Genomic DNA, 20,412 nt, shown 5'->3' on the forward strand with positions numbered 1-20,412 from the left:
CAACTCCAAAGCGTGGGTTATCCCTCTTAACCAAAACTGGGTCTTGGTGGTGCCAATCAAGGGGTAAAATCGATGCAAGGATCCCAGCTGAGTGCTGAGTGCTGAGTGCCTGGTATCACAGATCTGCAGGACTGCTCAGACCTGAGGCAGGGGTGAGTCAGTTCATACAGGGGAAGAAGGCAGGGCTCTGTCCTTGGAGGAACATGTGTACGTACTCCACCAACTTTTATGAGTCTCTGGAATGTTATTTGTTGGTGTCCACCTGACCATCCCACCAACAACTGAAGGGAGTTACGGCTGATTTTTAATGGGAAGCAGCAATTTTTAATGGGATGTTGCTAAAAGGTAGGGTCTTTTTCTGCACATTCATCTCTGGTTATTAGACAATTTTAGAGGGAACATCTGTTTGTCCACTCCGGCTCCCATGTTGCAGGCCCCATTTGAGAGCCAGCTTGGCCCCTTCTCTGACTGAATGGGGACTGTTATAAATTAGAGCGACAAGAGGGACCTAGAATATGAAGTCAAGGAGCTTCCTTCAGAGCACACACACACACACACACACACACACACACACACACACGGCAATTGGTCTCCTCGGCTGACCAGCCTTCAAGGGAAAAGCAAAGAAAATGAAGGTGGTTTTGAATGTACCTGGGGATGCCCAGTCCCGGTTGACCCATTTATTATAAGGCACATTCTGGGGACAGCACGGCTAGTCTAGGCAGGACGTGGGAGTCACATCAAAGCACACGGCTTGAAGGTCCTTCCAAAGTTCCATGAACCTGGGCTGTGCCCCCTTATTTCCTTTCTCCTTTGGTTTTAAACTTTGAATATTTATTTTACAGGAGGAATAACTGTGTTTATAGCAGGACTTCCTGTGTCCTCGTACAGTATGTTCTTAGGAGATGGAGCCATTGGCTGGCTCTCAGGACAACCGGCCAATTAACTGTACAAGAGCAAAAGCTCTGTTTTCTTGTGAAGTGTGTAAATGTTCTTATAAAAACATCAGATCAATACAATCATTGCTTGAAATATTCCTTTGGGTATTGTTTCTCTAGCCCACATTTCTGATTTAATAGCCGGATAGATATTTCTACGTGGACATACCACAGAAGCTGGAAACTCACCATGTGACCTCATAGTCCCTTTCCAGCTCTGAGAGTCTGAGAGTCCATGGCCTAGACTAAGAACTTCCCCTCCACCCCCTACATTCCTCTCATTTTCAGCGGTGCCTGCCCCACAGCTCTTCAAGTTATGCGGGTTCAAAATTTCACATCTCTCGCGTCTGCTTTACTCGGGCTTCTCCCTCGCTCTTCTTGTCTCGGCTCTAAGGGCTCACCAAGGCAGCTGCATTTCTAGAAGTTTCTGCACCGTCCCGTCAGCCCTAAACAGTCAGCCCTGTGAGTCTGTTGGTTGTACCCGCATGATGCTTCTTGTGTCCCACCCCTCCTCACCGTTCCTGACACCTAGGACTTGGCCGAGGTGCTCAGCTTCTTCTACGTGGACCCGGCACAGTCTCATACCAGGATTCATCCCTTTACCCTTCCCCCTGCATGAGAGTCGCCATATCAGTTTTTATGAATCACAACTCACATCATCCTCCTGCTCAAATACTCTCACTGGATGTGTGTGTGTGTGTGCGTTTAGCAAAGAAAGCAAGAGTTTTTTACTTCAGCTCTTAAAAGATATTGTATTACATTTATTTACCTTCCATCACCATTTATTTCCCGCTCTATCATCGCTCCCCGCCCCTCCCCCCACAGTAAATACCACGCTCAAGTCCTCTTCAGCGAAGACAAACCTGCCTTCCCAGTCCCGCTTCCCTTCACTTTTCCTGTGCTCTGGTTAAACCGGCAGTTCGGTGCCCTGCAAACACACCTACCCATGCTCTTCCCTCTGGTTTCTCTTCTACCGTGTCTTTCCTTCCTTATCGCTTGTCAAAATCTATGTATCTTCAAGCTATGTTTCCAGCTTTTTCATGAAAACTTCTTGGTACTCATTTTTTCCTATTTATTTATTTATTTATTTATTTATTTATTTATTTATTAGAGAGAGGAAGGGAGGGAGATAGAGAGGGAGAGAAATATCAGTGTGTGGTTGCCTCTCACATGGCTCCCGCTGGGGGGCTTGGCCTGAAACCCAGGCATGTGCCCTGACTGGGAATCGAACCTTTGGTTCACAGCCTGTGCTCAATCCACTGAGCTACACCAGCAGGGGCTCATTTTTTCCTGTTTTAAGTGCTCCTTGTACTTTGTTTATAGTCACCATAGGATAATGCATTCCTCCTCTGATAGACAGACAGACAGACACCCAGGAACTGCATCTCACTGATCTTCGAATTCTCTCTGGAGCCTTTGTGCTCAGCACATGGAAGCATTTCATGAACGTTCATTGAACTGGATAGGTCTCCCTGATTCCCATTCCCCCTCTTTGCCAACAATTCATTTAAATAATTATCTGATAAGAATGGCACTTTGTTCCTATATAACATTCAAAACTCTTTCACATCTGCTTTTCATGATCGGCCCTTCAAGGATGGCAGGATAGATATTATTCTCATTTTATAGACACAAAAACTGAAGCTCACAGAGGGGAGTAAGTTGCCCAAAGCTGCAAGTCAGCAGCATGGCCATTAATTGAATTCAGAGAAGTATCCTGATGTGCAGTTGAAGGTCAACGAAGAGAGTAACTGAAGTCCAAGTCCTCCCGAAGACCCTTTCTTCTTCTTCTTCCCACTTTATTGAGTGCGATGGAGATATTCTAAGCCAGCTTCGGGCACCTCATATAGGGTTAGCAGGCAGGGCGCTGGGCAGGTGGTGCTGTGTGACTACGTGATCATTTAAAATTGGTGTCTATCTTTCCCCTTCAGCTCCAGATACACATATCATCACATAAGCACCAGCAACCGTGGAGTCCGAGCCATCCAAATGAAGCCATAACTCCGGGCTTCCTTTCAATTTGAACACTCAGTAGATTCTGGCTGCTCATACCTCATCAGGAAACTCGGGGATCTGGGCCTCATTTTCCCCCTTTTCTCACACTTGGTACTGACCCCTTATTTACCCACTCATTCATTCATGCACATATTCACCCACCCATAGATTCATTATCCAACAGACTTTTCTTAAGTTCCAAATCTGTACACTGCTGTCCATTCCACTTCCCTAGGACTCTCTCTGGCTCTTCGGTTCTAGGCAGAGAAATCCTTCTAATGGGCTAATGTGTTTTCTTTCCCAGGTAATACTTGTACATTTTATTTTATTTATTTATGTATGTATTTTATTTAATTTTAATTTTTATTTATCTTTAGAGGCGGAAGGAAAGAGAGAGGGAGAGAAATATCAATGCATGGTTGCCTCTTGTGCGTCCCCTGTTGGGAACTGCTGGGAACTGGCCTGCAACCCAGGCATGTGCTCTGACTGGGAATCGAACCACCATCCTCTGGTTCGCAGGCCCACATTCAATCCACTGAGCTACACAACCAGGGCTACTTGTAGATTTTAACAGTGGATTTTAACACCAAGAGAATGTGAAGGCTTTATGAAAGAATGGTGGAGGCTGAGGTGTTTTGGATGAAAAGGATCTTTTCCAAAGAGACCTTGTGTAGGACTCAGGGGGTGGGGGATGATCTGTAATTTCCACCATTTTTCAGTGCCACTGCAGGTTGTTTATTCCTAAGGGTATTAGTGAAAGTTCCCCTACTTTCCCTTACTAAAGGATGCCCTCAGCGGACCTTGCCAATGTTTAACATCAGAGTTGGAAGTGAGTGGATGTGGCAAGGGAAATCCTTGGGTCTTAATTACACTTGAGACTGGTAGATAATAAATTTGGAAATATAAGGAAATTCAAGAGAATAAATATATACTGGCCCCAGAAATGTGAGGAATCCACATTCCCCTACCTTCTCTCCCACAGTTACTGTCTTTGCATTGAATGGATCCTGGCTGAACTGCAGGGAGACTTCTGGGGTCCCTACTGCCAAGAAGCCCTTGGGGCCAGGACTTCCCAGCTACCTCTTCTCCACTCCTGGCAGGCTGAGTGAAATAAAGGGCTCGCTGGCTTGTCTCAGAGCCTAGCAGAGAGCCTTGCCTGGCAAAGGCAGATGGTTAGTGAGCAAGATGGTGTGGTACATGAGGACTAATGAGACTCAAGATCAAATTATGTGAAGGCCTTTGCAAATCAATTTTCCTTTCCACGAGGCAAATACAATCCCTGAGATTAGTTACCTCTTTCTGTTTTTTTTTTAAGTGGCAAAATATTTCCCTCCACAAATTCTCCCTGTTCACTTCGTCACTTTAAACACAATGTGTGTCCTTCTGGAGGTTTTGAAACATCAGATATTGCAATCGGTACCCTCATTTTGCTATTTTTCAATATGAATGAGCCATAATGAGTGGTATGACACACAATAAAGAATTCATTTATTTGTTCACCCTTCCCTCCCCCTACTTTAGCAAAATAATTCAGGTCCTGATTTTCTTCAACTTGCAAAAAGAAAAAATGTTGCTTCCCAGAGTGCAGAGACCTTCAGAGACCCCAACGCCAGCCTCAGTGTGGGTTCAGCTCACATGTACTTCTGCTCGTAGTCAGCTGCCTGTTCCAGGACTGGCTCAGTGTGTAATTATATCGATGTCTGCAGTTTGGATCTTTTTCTACTATGTGGAAGCTTAATTGGAGTACAAGAATAAATGAGAATTCCTTTACAAAAATTAGAAGGTGATAGTAAATTCTCCCGGAGCAACCTTTACATAATGGCTCATATCACTGACTGTGGCCGATTTTAGCTCTCTGAGTAACTCCATGATATAGCTCAGAAACATCTGGTATTTTTGAATGGACAGGTCAATCAATCTTTTGGACTCGGCAATGAATTTTTCATAGTAATCAGGGAGTTGGTCTGAAAAATTCTGTAGTTTATATTTGAACTGCTGGTGGTAATCAAAAATGATTTTCTTCATCGCAGCGGTCCAGCTTTTAATTACTTCCTGAGCACTGGTAAAAAGCTCCACAACCTTTTCTTTCCCATTTCCATCTGCATCGGCAAGGATGCTAAGGTATTTCTGGATATCTTTCTGCACAAATTGCTTGACTTCACTTGAGAGTTGGGAAGCCAAGCTAGTGGCATTGACAGTGCATTGGGAATGGAAGTCCTTAAGGACGTCTACCAACTTTTTGATCAGGTTGATTATCTTTTCTTCAAGTTCATAATATTTCATTGTCCAGCTGATCACACTTGAATCTTTGCGAAGAGCCTTTATGTACTGAAGGATCTGCTCTAACTCTTGAGAAGCCTCTTGAAGTTTGTTTTGAATAAGTTCATTAAGCTTACCCAGGTCAAGGTTTAGGTTTTCTTTCAGAAATGTAAAAACATATTGAGTATAGCTGTGGAAGGTTGTAATGATATCATAAATGAGATCGGTAAATTTCTTCCCCTTTAAGTGGTTCAGTGCTCCTTTGATATCTTGGAAAACATTCTGTAAATACCTCTGAAGATCACCCAGCATCTCTGTAGTATTGTTTGACTGGAGGTCATTAAATACCTTTTGGATCTGTTGTGATAAAGATTTCAGCAGTTTTCCACACTCCAAGGTTACATTTGTTAGTTTATGACTTTTTGAATCAAAAGGAAATTTAATCTTTAGGTCCTTGATTAATTCAGATTTCTCCATCAGGTCTTGGAAATAGGAAAACAGTATTTCCAACCCACTATGGATTTTGGAATGTACCTGGGACAGTACCTTTCCTAGTTCTTTCATCACCATGGTACAGAGTTCATCCATAGTGTATGTCCTGGCTCTTCCTGGGAGCTGGAATCTGGTGAACTTCAGGTAATCAATGGATGAGTTAGTCAGACGCATGACTATTATTTTGTATTCCCTAGTAACTCCTATTAGGCTGTCCAGCACCTTATTTTGTAGTCTCTGGAGATCGACTTGACCTTCCTGATCCAACAGTTCCTGGTATAGATTTTGGGCCTTGTCATTCCAAAGGTGGTAGGTTCTCGTAGCATCTCTGGCTACCCTCCTGAGTTCCAGCGTCTTGTCCACCTCATCAATCAGGCTCACCGCTTCTTGATAAGTCTGCTCAGCTGTGTTCTGCAGACTTTTTCTCAGTTCCAAAGAAGCATCTCTCAGATCAAGTCCTGTGCATTCCTTGTGGTACTTGTTGACACAGTCATAAAGGGCCTGTGTTGCTTTGGGCATGTTGTCTTTCAGAGAGTTTAGCAGTTCAGGCACTGCCTCTTCTTCCCAGGTAACTTTCACAACAAGTTTCTCATGAGGTTCAGGGAAAAGAAACTCAATTTTGAATATGCTGAGTTTTTTATCTGGAGACATCTAAAACCAGGGGCAAAAAGAAAGGATAAAAAGAACATGTTTTCAATTATCCTGATTACATAATATACCACACTAAAACTTCATTAGCAGTTAAAAGATCAGAGGATCTTTCATATTCTGAAGGGGATTTATCTCTCTTATGTCAGTTCATGTGTTTGTCTTACTGTTAAACAAGCCTACTGTTCTTAATTCCTCTTTATCATGTGCCTTAGAAAGGATAAAATTATGCATGGCATTTACACAGTAACACTTAACATTAAAGCCTTCCTAGGACTGAAGATCAGAGGAGGAGGAGGGGGAAGGGGAGAAAGAGAAGAAAGAGCCTGGGAAAAACTAATTCAGAGAAAAAAAAAAGACGTAGCAAAAAAAGGAAAATGTCCAGAATCCATCCAGCCAAAATCTGTTGTAGAATACCAGCATCAGGAGCTGTTCATTCTCTAAGCCTATCACAAACTTCAGTAACAGAACTTCATAACTTCTTCTCATCTACTAAATCTAATGGCATCTCTGATTTGACCTTGGCAGGGCTTGTAAAGTGCAGAGCAATCTGGCATATCTCATAAGAAAATTCTACTGTGGGGAAGTATTATGAAGCCTCAGACACTCCAGAAACCACTATCTGAAAATGCACTCAGCATATGGCAGAGTTTGCTCATGACTTGGATGGTAAGCCATAACCCCCCTCTTTCAAGATATGCCCAATAGCAATAATAGTAGTAATATGATGTCATAGGCACATCTCATAATTAAAATTAATACAAGACTCATTGTAGTATTTCCTGGAGAACAGTTCCTGAGAGGAGAAGCGTGGCCAGCTCACCGCTGGGTTTCGCCCAGTCTGGGAAAGCCCTGACAACCTGTGGTGCTGAATTACATTCATCTGCCTCAAGTCTCTACTTGCTGCTAAGGGGTATAACCCATTAGGTGGGATTCACCTGAGGGCGGTAGTAGAGATTGTATTTTAAGGTGTTGTTCTCGAGTTCCGAGTCCATGGCCACTGTGCCTATGGCTGGAAAGGCTGCTGAGTAGTAGGCATTTCCATCTGAGTAGTAGCGCAGATGGACATCAGTAAAGGTTGGGCTGCTGATGTCCAAGCGAACCTCTCTTTTCCAGTCCCTGCAAGCAGAAAAGCAGATGAGCCACCATGAAAGGGGTATGAAGATAGGAAAAAAAAACATAGGGATCTGAAAAGGGATGAAATTTCAATAAAAGTTTTATACAGAAATCCTCGATATTTGCCATCTTCTTTATATTCTGCACTGACGTCACGGTGAGCAAATGTTCCTTTAGCCTTAGAGACTAATGTGCCGTCTTCAATCTCATGTGTTCCCATAACTGTAGAGGAGAGATTTTTCATTTTATTGGTAATTGTAAGACACAGACATTTTCATTGTGATGACCAGGAGAAATCCATCTTAACTTAAAGGACTTATTTATATATTTGAAACATGCAGCCCACATTTAAAAAATAAATAAATAGGAGATAGTATCAGTCCTAAAATCATTACAGAAAAGTCTATTTTCTTGGAACCTATTCCTCTGAAATGTCAGTAGATTTTATACAGCATGTTACATGTGGGTATATAAGTATCACTTCTTTTAAACTTTGCTATAGAGAGAAATTGTGCCTCTAGTCATAACTAAGCACACAATTATTGGTTCACAACTTTCATTGAAAACATGTAACACGTAGAATTCTTACACAGGAGAAGTCAGGACATTTCCTTACCATTAAGGTTATATTCCAGGAACTGTATGGTTGAGCTGCATGTGGAATTCAGGAATGTTTCGATGTGATCTTCTTTGTTTTTCAAACCAGCACTCCAAGTAGCATTGTACAGGGGAGAGGTCACCCCAAAACGTGCAGTCAGTGCTCCAAAGGAAGGGATGTAGATTCCAGCAGGTACAGAGAACTTCATGGAAGGAATCTTAATAGTCTGATGGGGCAGTGTGATGTTTGGCAACTTGAAGTCTGCAATCTTGCCAGCCATCTCATTTAGATCCAAAATAGCAGCGCCAATGGGAATACTTTTTGGGTAGGTGAACTGGGGTATAGTTAATACAGATTCAGGCACAGCTATCTCAAAAAATGGAATGGAAGAATCTCCTGGTTGAGAATACTTTGTTAACACATCAACTTCAGGGAATTTCACTGTGGGTAGTGTTGGTACTTTGAGGGCAAATGGTGAGATGCTTAGCTTCTTGTAGATTTTTATTTCACTGAAGTCAAGTAGGTAGGATGGAAACTGCAGATCTGTAAATGGAACTTGGAATGTAGGTGTGACCAAAACGGAGTTCAGATTATTTAGTTTCAGTCCAGGAATAACAAACTTATCAGCCAGTTCTTGCACGGGGATGGAGAGAATATGGCCCCTGGGGTTTTTGGTGTACACAAGGGCTGCTAAAGCACGAAGAGACTGTTTGCGATCAGTGCTGGTGGTGACATCCAGCTTTAGAAGTTCCCATAAGGTCTTGGCATAAACCGGTAGGGCAATATTGTTGAGGAACCGTAGGTGCCCTTCTAAGGAACCTGCAATGTCAAGGCGTGCCTCGTTTTGGTCATTGGAAAGCTGTACATCATTCTGGAGAGACCCAGAGAGGACCTTGATTTCACTTTTCCATCTAACCTTCTGGTTCTCAATGTTAATGTTTAGGGACATTTCCTGGCCAAGGTAATCAAGATCAAGTAAGTAATTGGGCTGACTTGCACTGACCTGGACAAGGGCTGACATTTTCCATGGGGAGAGTTCCAGAGTGGCTTTGCCTGCATGCTCTCCGGATGTTGAAAAGGGACCCACTAGCTGTAAGTGGTTTTTGGTATTGTGTTCCCAGATGACATATATGCGTTGGAGAGAGGCTTCTCCAGCACAGCTTTCTTTTACTTCAAGGTTCCAGATACCATCAACTTTGGAAGCCCCTTGTAGCTTCACTGAAGACCGAGCACCCTTGGAATTTAAATAAGTGTTGGCCTCACTGGCAATCATTCCTGAATATTCCTGTGAAAGGACTGAACCCTTGATATTTCCTTTGTGGGATGACTCAATGGAAAAGTAAGAAGTGAGGGTTTCTAAGTTCAGCTTGTGGTCAATGGTCCCTGCGGCAGCAGAGTACAGCTTGGTGGAATTGAAATCATACTTTAATTCAATGGATGAAAAGACAGTAGGATTTGACTTGGGATTTCCATTAAGTTCTTGCTTGAAATCCATTTTCAAAATTGGACTTTGGACTTTGGCTCTTGTTGTCATCGAAGCTTCCATGGCCTTCTTGGTTAAGCTAATGGTGCTTTCATGCTTACCTTCCACAAATTTGTTACTCAGAGACAAAGCTGTGGCTAACTTCAACCCCCGTTTACTGGTCAAACTTGAGGTGCCCTCTAATTTGTACTGCAGTGCATCAATGACGGAAGAAGAGGAAGCAAGCAAATGAGCAACGATATCTGATTGGTTGTAAAGTCCAACATTGGTATTCAGGGTGATGACACTTGATTTAAAGGAAAAATCATAGGTAATATTGCCCATGGCTGGAATGAAAATATTGTTCGGGGTATTCAATACCTTGACTTCTGGAAGAGAAAACTTAAGAAAATTCCCAGAGACATTAAGGACTGGCATACGTAGCATTAATTTTTGTGAGGGCACATAGAAGCCAGAATCTGGGATGGCTACACTGGGGAGGCTGATCTCTTTTGGGATCACATAGCCGAATGGCAACATCTCTACTGTGGATGGAGGTACTTCAGCATTGACTACTGGGATAGTATATCCGGGAATCTGAAAGGTTGTGGGTTGCTTGTTCAGAGCTGTTTCAACTTTGTACTTATCGACCCTATCTTTTACATTATTATAGAATCTAGTAAAGAGATTTAATGCCTTGCCCCTGGCTTTCTCAAAATGCCTGTTGAAGGAATTGATGTTCTTATTGATAAACACATCCAACGCATCCAAAGGAATTGGGATGGAATGTTTGTCTTTGTTTTTCTTATACCGAGCATTTACACTTAAATCAAATGACTGCTTTGTTGTTTTCAAGAATTCTTTCAAACCGGTTTTTTCCCATATGGAGAAATTTTTCACGTGGGGAATTGTGAGTTTTGTATAAGGTAGAGTTGTTTTAGGAATTGTTAAAGGAATGTTCAGGAAATCCAGGTTGGCTTCTCCATTTACTCCTACGTGGGCCTCAATGCTGTTCTCATTGTTGGCAGCAGAGAAATTTTGATTGTATTTATACTGATTGAACCTGGCACTGGCTTGCCAACTAGCTTGCTGGGTGTTTGGACTCAGAAACAGTGCATAATTATTCAGGAAGTCTATTTTCCCTGACAATTTTAATGGAAAACTAACTTTCAGGTTTCCTTCATTGTTGGTGGATGCAGTAATCTCCAATGGCTGTGCTGAAAGGAAGAGGGAATTCTTCAAAGTTCCATGAACTTTTCCATGCAAATGAGCATCATGGTTGCCAGTGACCTCCACCTTCCTCTCTCGAAGCTGGGCTGTGCCCTTAGCAGTGAGAACACTGTGGCCCACTTGCGGTGATTCAACTTGTGACTGAATCTCCAATTGGTAAAGGTCAAGAAAGCTAGACTCATAATCCAAGGTTTGGTTTACTCTCAGGTATTTGCTATTGATCTTATTAGACAATTCAAAGGACGTGAGGGGTCCTTTCACAGTGAAGATAATTTGTGATTCATGTGTTCCCTCATCTGAAAATGTGGGGCAGGCCCATTTCCAGGATCCCGTCCCAGAGGAAGTCCATTCTATGTGTCCAGCTTCAGACAGGGTCTTGATTTCATTGTGTAGGTTAGCCTGACTGGAGAAGTCCAGTGTGGGGATGTTCAGTTTGTGGAAGTACCTCGTGTTGCTGTCCAGGGTAAGCTGATTGCTTATCTTGATGAGGACACCATTACTGAGCTCCAGAGTATTTTTTTCTGTGTGTAAACCTGCCACTGTGTTTAATTTTCCTTCAATAGCATTTTCTAAAAACAGCACTTCGCTCTTATGCTCTGTTTTCAGGTACTTGCTGGAGAAACTCATGGACTCCTTCAGCATGAGTGGGTTAACCTCAGGGTATGAAAGTTGTGCATTTGCCTGAAAATCAAATTTGAGAACTTCTAATTTGGAGTCTCCTTTGGCAGTGACAGAAGCCATAATCCCTGCCTCGTTCACTGAGGTTGTTACATTCTGAACGTCAGCATTCGCATCTAATGCGAAAAAAGGAGACTGGATTTTCAAAACACTGTGGAGCTTGCCAAAAGTCGGCACTGTGATTGTGTGTGAGATGTTGGGAAGCTGGAAGTCTGGTATGTGAAGGTCAGGAACTTGAAAATCTCCGAGGTCCAGATTCGGGATTACGAATTCTGGAATTGTGATTTCTGGAATGTGGAAGTCTGGCAGAGTGACTCTAACAAGAATGGTGTCCATCCCTTTCAGGTCCCTCAAGTACACTTCTGGAGCTGACCACTGCAGCTCACTGTCCAGCACTTGGTCAATGACTTGGATGATCTTTGCTTTGATTTCTACCAAATCAATTGTAAAGGAAGGAATGTGGAAGGTGTTGAGGACAGTAAATTCTGGTGTGGAAAACCTGAGTGGGACTTGTATATCTCCTAGCTTTTTGAAGTTTATCTGAATGGATGGGATATTCAAATCTGTCAGGGGGACTGTGAAGTCTGGAGTCTGAAATGTAGCTTCCTGAAGGGCGCGGAGACTGACTTCAAAGGCAGGCATGGTCCCAAAGGTGGTCTGGATTTCAGGGACAGTGAACCCTCGTTCTACCAATGCTTTCAGGTTTTCAGCCCAGCCTTGGAGAGAATGCTGTTCTGCAAAGTCAGTAAGGTTTTTAGCAGCAAGACTCCACCAGTCAGAAATGTATGTAACAATTGTGTTGTAAACCTGGCCTACTAGCAACAGGTATTGCTGAACTGTCTGTTGAAAGTTCATTTGATCTACTTGGTCTCGGATATCTTGTAGGGTCTCTTGGACTTTAGCTTTCATGTAACTTAAAGATTTTGAATGTAAAGCTTCCTGTAACCAATCAATGAATGAGGTTATATTGGTGCCTTTTATATTTTCCAGATGCTCTGAGACCACAGTGTTGATGTCCCCTACAAACAGTTTTAGTGCCCTTGCTCTCCGTGGAAGTTCCAGGGCCTGCATTTCACCATTGATTCTCTGAGTCATCTCACGGATTTTGCTATTGGTGTTATCTACAAACTGGTGGTAATCAAATGACCTTAATTTCTTTATCAACATGTCAAGGAATCTGTTTACTTCTTCAATGAATTTTTCAAAAGACAACGCTTTAAGTTGTGTGACTGCATCATCAATAAAGCCAACCAATTTCTCAAAGTGACCTTTTATCCCAACTTGTTGTAGGACCTTGCTCAGATGCTGAACAGTCTCCTTCACCTTATATTTGTGGGCCAACTGTAATGATTTATCCATTAACACCTGGATGTGTTGGTCTATTTCATATATCTTAATTAACCTGTGAACCATAGCTCTAAAAGCATTGATTTTCTCAGTTACTTCATAATCTTCCATGAAATTTCTAACATAGTATTTGACATGCTTAATCATTTGCTTTATTTTTTGAAATGGAATGGCAGTTTTCAATTGATTTAAAAGCACTCTGACATTGATGGCTTCAACCTGTTGTTTTAATGTCTCTGCAAGGTGCTGGATGTCAATATTCTGAATTTGTGTCTTGAGCTGTCGCAACTTTTCTTGTACCTGGCTTCTGATTTGATACTTAGTATCCACATTTTGAATCCAGGATGCTGTACTAATTTCAGTTTTGTTAAAATCAATCTTTTCAATAAACAAAGACAGATCATGGATTGCTTTTACTAAATTTACATGAATATGATAATGTTCATCAAGAATTTTTAATTTTTCAATGATTTGATCAATAATTTTAGTAATAGCTGCCTTAATTTCAGGCAAGTCATAATTATCTTTAATATACTGATCAAATTGTATCACATATGCTTGTAATTGAGATAGTCTTTCATTAAAATTGATTTTGGCATTGTCCAGTGCAATTTTTAGATTGTTTTCTGTAATTCCATAATTTTCTGTGAAAGCAGCTAGTTTCTCCTTGGCGCGTGAAAGTTGTTTCTCCCAGCTGACTTCATTCAGCTGGTCATTAACTTGCTGTGAGAGTTTGTCCAAGGTGGTTCTGTATTTCATCATGAATTCATCCATATCGACACGTTTCAATTCTTTCTGTATGGTTTCCAGTGAAGTTATAATGATTACTCGACTCTTCTCATAATGTTCTGGCAGGAGGTTGAGGAATGGGAGGTTGATGGTATGAACATCTTGGTTCTTATCGTATTTTACAGAGGCAACCATAGTGAATTCCTGGGGCTGGTTGATAGTGTCCCTCATCTCCAGCACGTCAATCACATTGACAGGATTCCTGAACAAGAATGGCACCTCAAATGGGGAGTCCAGCATGGTGAGGTCAGCCAGGGCTCGTCCAGTAAGCTCCACGCCGATGTTGTCTTTGGTGTTGTAAGCATCAAACTCATGACTGTATTCATTTTTGTTGAACTGGGTCTTGAGCCTCCAGGAGCCCGACTGCTCAGCTGGGGTGAGCAGGGCACTGACTTTGTGGTCAAGTGCAGTGCTGATGCTCCTCCCGGACTGGAGATGGCGACTCGCAGACCCTTTGTAGTCATGAGAGAACGTCAGGGCCAGGGGCTCTGCTTTCAAGAGGAATTTGCTGTACAGTTGCCCAGTGTGTTCTCCCCAGAGAACCAGCTTCCCGTTGCCGTTTGTATGTGCATCAATGGTCACGGTGAAAGGCGCCATGGCAGAGTGGAAAACGTTGCTGAAATGCAGGGAGTCCGAATTGTAGTTGGTACTGATGTCAATGGCTGACGCCAGTCCGGCGATGTTTGTGCTGAGCCGGTGGCTAAACTCGGTTCCCTGCATTTTTGCTACAGTGTCTGCTTTGTAGCTTGCTGACAAGTCTGCGTAAGAAATGGTGTAGATGTGTTTTATTTCATGACTTTGGTAGGTTCCTTTTATGCTCCCACCCATGTTCAGCTTCAGGGGTTCTAGTCGTAGTTTTCCATGGTTGGTCAGATCCAGAGCACTGAATTTCAGTTCATTGTTTAAGGTTGTTATAAGCGAATAGGGTTGCAGCTGTAAATTAAACGTTTGCTTATAAAACTTGTCAGAACTATAGATGTTGTCCATCTTTGAAGAGAAGTCCAGCAAGAACCCCGCAATGTTCAAACTATTTGTGTAGTCGAGTTTCATTTCATCATAGGAGCCCATCATGTCATTTGAAAGCTTAAGTCCCTCCTGGTTAATTTTGAAGCTGAAAATATTTTTGCTGTCAACACCCAGCATCATGGCCTGATAAACGCTTCCCAGTGACACCTCTGTGAGGGTAGCTTTTCCATCGAGACTGAATTTTGCGTTGTGTTCCCGGAAGCGGCCATTTGTCACCACCTTCACAAATGCCCCGGACAGTCCCAGTGCTGCATTCAGCTCGTTTTCCAGCATCAGGGGACTGTACTTCAAGCTGGTTGTTGCACTGGTCAACAGTCCATCTCGGGAAATCCTAAGTGTTGCTTTGTGAGCCCCACTGCTACTTTTGTTAGTGCCCAAGACATCAGCATTTATTTCAAGCCCACGGGAATTCAGTGACCCAGAAAGCAGGGTGAAGAACCTCAATGTCTTGTAATCAGCCTGGTACTCAGAACGCAGCAATGCATGTTGCTTAGAGAAGGTCAGATCTACTTTGTTAGAAGTGGCAAAGTCCTCATACTGCCCGTTGGTGTCAGATTTCAGGGTCAGCTCATAGTTCTCATATTTCAGGGAAGCTGTGTTTTTAATCATGCCACTTTGCAGATCAGAGATGGAGATGAAGGAGACGGTTCCATCTTCATAACTTCCTATTATCCGGTTGGTGCCCTGGAGGTAGGTGGAGTTAAACCTCAGACTGGACTCTCCACTGCGCTGGCCAGTGGTGGGATCCCTTCGATAAGACAGGCCGTACGCGCCTTTAGCGTAGATGGAAGAGACTCGGAACTGCCCATCAATCTTGACTTCCTTGATATACAAATGCTCTTTCTTTTTTGAGTCCAAATGGACTGATGCAGACATCTGTGGTCCCCAGGCACTAGCTGCATTGAATGTGAGCAAACCTTTGGAGGCTGGGTTGTTTCCAGTCTTTTCTACATGACTGAGTTTGACACTCGAATCCAGGAATTTGTGGTGTAGAGATCCGTCACATGATAATGTGAACGTATTCCTGTGGTCGTATGTTGTTTCTCCAGATCCTAACCCAAAAATTAAATCACATGGGTTAAATTAGACAACAAATTTCCAGAACAGTTCCTATGTCATAAGACTTTCAGTAAAGAGCCCTGTTGATCTGGGTCAATTGTGCCACAGTCTCCTCAATCTATAACATGAGCATAAAATCTGATAGCAAAAGGCATTCCCACAGGAAGACTTCCCAACCCCTAAGGTCCTTGCTGGGTTCCCTTATTAAGTGCTTCCTCTGTACCTTATACTTATACCCAATATGCTATCATAGCACCTCTTACATTAAATTATAATTGCCAGTTTACCTGTCTGTTTTTTCTGTTACTGCCTGGTAGAATACTGGGTATATTTAATAAGTATTTCTACTGGTTGAATGAATGCATGAATGAATGAATGAGTTTCTGAGTAGCAGGAAGAATATCTGTATTTCTCACAGATTTTTTCTCCCAGCAGAAGCCTATCCCATCAGAACCTGCAATAACTTAGCCCTGTGTACCCTCTACCCAAGCACGGCTCACCTTGCACACTGTAGGACAGCAGGTCAACCACAGAGTCAGCCTTCATATGGTACCGAGCCTGAAAACTCAGGTGGTCTGTGCTGGTGTTGCCTCCAGTGTAGGAGGCAGACCAGTTGTACAAGTTGCTGTAGACATTTGTGGAGAGGTCTAGAACACCCACGTGAGGCACCCGCAGTTCATAAACTGTAGGAACGGTAAAAGCGGGGACTCGGAACTCTCGAGATGGCAGGTGAAATCCTGCAAATTGCAAGTTGATGACTGGTGTCCGAATGGTCTCCACCATCTTCAGATCTTTGGAGGATTTGCCACCAAAAGGCAAAGGAATCTCAATTTTCAAACTGTTCTTGTTCAAGGTGTATCGGGCCCGGCCATCACTGAAATAAACAACAAAGACAGTGTCCCCATGGTCAGGTGTCAAGAACTTAAAATTCTCTGTCATCTGACCTGCCAAGTGATGGTGCCTACACTCCATTCCCAAACCCATTCTCACTTTTCCTCATGCTGCTCCCTATGCCCAAATCCCTCTGCTTTTACTTCCACCTATTGAACACTCACATCCATTCGAAACCCTTCCAGGAGCCACTTCCTTACCAGTACCAACCTAAGTTGCAATTAGTTGCTCTTGTTCTAATAGCGGCACAGTCCCTTACACCTATGTCAAAGAGCATGTCATAATTCTGCTTATGGAATTAGAACTTACTTGCTCTCTTGTCCTTACATGGTATCTCCCTGGGGGGAAGGGTTACAACTTGTCCAGTTTTTTTCTTCTCACTTTACCTAGTCTAGTATATTGCCCATAGGGGACACTTGGTACATATTTGCTAAACTGAATTCAAGCAAGTTGACATGTGGAAAGAGCACGGGCGTGGGATAGAGTGGTAGCTTCCACTGATGGTGATACCATGTTACTGAATTCACCTCACTGAGTCTCAGCGATGTTATCTGTGCACTGAGGGTAATAGTGCCCTTCCTGATAACCTCACAGAGCTAAACAGCAAAGGAGAAAAATAGCCAAATGAGTTTGCAGTCTTTTCAATACCACACACATATCATGGGCTGTTATAATAACTTATGGGGATAAAGTAGAGCGGCAGAGTTTTCAATTTTGTAAGCAAATCAACTGTTCATTGCACTACTCCAGCAGTGACTGGATGGTGTCCATCCAGAATCCTGACATCCGGAAAAAGGTTGCTTGATGAGACCCTAGATGAGTCTAAGGTCCATGGTCCTATCTTGTCTGCACAGCACAGGGAAGACTGCTGGTCAGAGGCACTAGTGGTGGAGGAATAGGTTTCTGAGTCCTCTGAAGCTGCCACTTTTCCCTCTTATCTTCAATGGGTTTGCCCTCGTGAGAGCTTTAGCAGACCTCCTTCCGTTCACATTTCTGTGGTCTGTCAAACTTTGCTGCTCAGCTGCAGGCTACAGAAAGACCTCTGGGACACAGGCTACTTGTTTTCTTAACCCTGAAGATCATACAGAGAACAGTCCATCTAAAAAAGACAACTGTCTTTTTAGGTCATGCTCCGATTCTTTTTTTATTTTCATGAAATAAAGAAAAGCACTATGTGTATTTCTGTAAATACACAAGTGGCCTGAGTAGTTTGGAATCTGACTTCCCTGTAAGGGGGAGGCCTTATTGCTAAAGTGAGGTATTTTCTCAGAATGCTCCCTTCCTCCAGTGCTCAGTGAGCGCTCAATGGCCCTCCAGAGCTCCGCAGCAAACTTGTGGTCAAGGGCTCTGCTAGATATTCTTGGATTCTTTACAGTCAAACAACTATGAGTATATTCTGACCCTGAACAAAGGAGGAATTCCCTTACAATGGAGGCAAATGAAATGGCTTTCCAGTTTAGGTTGTAGTAAATAAAACATTTTAGGGTAAAAGTGCTAGGACACTCAATTATTTCTTAGGTTCTTTCTGAATGGGCTGGCATTGACATTCTGACCTCATGTTGAATAATGCAATAATGCAATAGCTGTGGATGCCACAGCTATTAATATCCTTAAAATGCTTAAATTATTTCCCTTAAAAGTGCGAATTAGTGCCTCAATCGTGCTAAGTAGAATCTTCCATGTACTTTGCGTGGTTCAAGAAATTTTATGGGTTTTTTTTTTTTATACCTTTTCAAGAAGAGGTTTTCTGGGATGTGGAAGTCTGGCAATCCCATCTTCGGGAGGTTCAAGTCTTTTAGGCCACCAAGGTAACCTTGCAAACTCTGGGCATGAGGAAGACTCATGGGTGCCTGCCGAAGCCATGTGGTTGTTGCCTACAAAATCATAGAAAGTTTTCAGAGCAATGGGCACAGATTAGGCGATAATCCATACTTGACAGATCAATCACTAAGCAGGATGATGCACCAAAAGGCAAAAATAAATCAGAGAAAATTATGACTTTTTAGTTGTCAGTCATTGATTGCTTCCTGTATTTTATTAAAGGAGCATAGGAGTCAGATCCTAGCCAGCGTCCTGAAGCTTCCTTTGATATCTAGTCACAGCAAACTCTTCCACTTAGTAGTATATTCCCTCAGCACTTACTGTATCAAACCTTGTGTAACTGTGTAACCATGCATGGATGTTTCTTTTCCCCCCAGAAATTCCCTGGGTGTATGAAGCACACTTTATCCACCCTCAGATCCCCTCCTTCATCTAACTCAGGGTTGGGTATGTAATTAGCACCTCTAACCTTGTTGACCAATTTGTACTTACAGCTATTAATTTGGAACCCACGTGCCGGAAAGTCATGTTTGTTTGAGGAACTCTGTGATCTAAGAAACTATCAGCATACATATGTAAACTTTTAGGATAATCAGAGAGATCCACGGGGAAATTGGAAGCCACTTTTTTGGTGTTCACGTTGGTGCCCGTGTTCCATTCAAATTCAATCTTGTCTTCATCTGAAAACACACATGTGAAATAGTTGTCAGTGGTACCAGGTCAGCCCCTAACCAATGGGTCTCAACAGTGCACTTGAGTACAGAGCGTTCTTGGAAGCGCTACCATGGGGAAGAGGCACGCACCGTAATGCCAGGCCAACTTCTGGGAAATCGCAGAGCCATAAGCTATAGCAGATGAGTCCACTTGGAGGAGCAGTTTTGTGGGGGACCACTGGGCAAGGGTTTCACTTCTGGCTTCTGCTTGCAAGCGGGGTATGGAAATCACACCTTTGATTTTGCCTTCTTCCTTCTTGTCACAGCTATTGAAGAGAAAATCAGCTGACATCAATGGCTTTGTCCCTTCCAAAGAGGCATGCAGGATTCAATAGAAGTTCGACTTGTGGTGATGAAAATAAAATACATGGATGGCTCAGAGAAAATGAGCCAATACAGAGAGTACCCTCACTGACTTCTACAGTCAACACAAGCTCAGGACTTTCTGGGGAGGTGGGGAGAAAGAGGTTTTCAAAAACTGTTTGAAGGCTGCACTACCATCTACTAGCTCTATTACCTTGTCCAAATTATTTAACCCCTCTGAGCTATTGTCTCCTTATCGAGAAAACAGGGAAACTCATACCTACCTTGCAGTTTATTATGAGGACTGAGATAATTACTTTAAAGCACCCAGCACAGGTCTGATGAATAGTAAGTACCCAGTGCATGGTAGAAAGATCTAACTGGACATTTGCAGGGTCAGAACGCTGAGGACTCTATCTGCCCCTTGGGCTATAGACCAGGAATGCCCTAGTCTGGTCCACTTCAAAGATAGGAAAGAGCAATGAAGACTAGCAGCTCAGGTTAGGTCACCCTGAGCCTTTTGTACCTTATCTGGCCAGTGAGGGTGACCTCTGTGATTTTCTTGTTCTGAATGTCCAGGGTGAGTTTGTAAGATGTTTCTTCCTTAGCAGATTCATCATGAACTCTGAGGACTGTCCCAAGGTCAATGTCAAAATTTGGAATTTGCATTTTGCTGGTCAAAGTCATAGTCTGCCGGTTATATCTGAATGTCATAGAGGCCTCCGTCTGCTTTACACCTGAAAGAATGTACAAGGTAATCAAGATGTGTATTCGGAAGCTCTGTTTAGGATGGAGAGACAAAAAAGGCAGAGAAACCCCACTCCTCTATCAGCTTAAATGAGGACCCTGCAGGATTTCATCCTCATATTTTAACTCAGTGACGCTCATGTATTTGTTTGCTCAATCTGCAAATATTTATTGGTTGTCTGTCACATGCTAGGCACTGTGCTCGGCATTGGGGAGCCCCTGCCCTCACAGAGCTTACATCCTAGTTGGGGAGAACAGACAATAAACAAGTAAATTATTTATGTCACCTGGTAAATGATG

General features: G+C 42.9%; 1 protein-coding gene across 1 annotated transcript in view; it reads right to left on the minus strand.

Moving 5' to 3' along the window:
- Positions 1–4,394: 4,394 nt before the first annotated feature.
- Positions 4,395–20,412, minus strand: part of APOB (apolipoprotein B) — a 38,955-nt gene continuing 22,937 nt past the window's right edge. The window contains exons 21-29 of the mRNA XM_037151750.2: positions 19,892–20,102; positions 19,153–19,328; positions 18,842–19,029; positions 18,257–18,402; positions 16,138–16,511; positions 8,065–15,630; positions 7,556–7,670; positions 7,271–7,451; positions 4,395–6,335 (exon numbers count right to left, since the gene is read on the minus strand). Of these exons, the coding sequence (XP_037007645.2) occupies positions 4,710–6,335; positions 7,271–7,451; positions 7,556–7,670; positions 8,065–15,630; positions 16,138–16,511; positions 18,257–18,402; positions 18,842–19,029; positions 19,153–19,328; positions 19,892–20,102 (10,583 nt within the window). The 3' untranslated portion in view covers positions 4,395–4,709. The remainder of the gene's footprint in view (positions 6,336–7,270; positions 7,452–7,555; positions 7,671–8,064; positions 15,631–16,137; positions 16,512–18,256; positions 18,403–18,841; positions 19,030–19,152; positions 19,329–19,891; positions 20,103–20,412) is intronic.

Source organism: Artibeus jamaicensis, unplaced genomic scaffold (genome assembly GCF_021234435.1).
Source record: "Artibeus jamaicensis isolate MK-2021 breed Jamaican fruit bat unplaced genomic scaffold, CSHL_Jam_final contig_465, whole genome shotgun sequence".
Classification (NCBI taxonomy): Eukaryota; Metazoa; Chordata; class Mammalia; order Chiroptera; family Phyllostomidae; genus Artibeus; species Artibeus jamaicensis.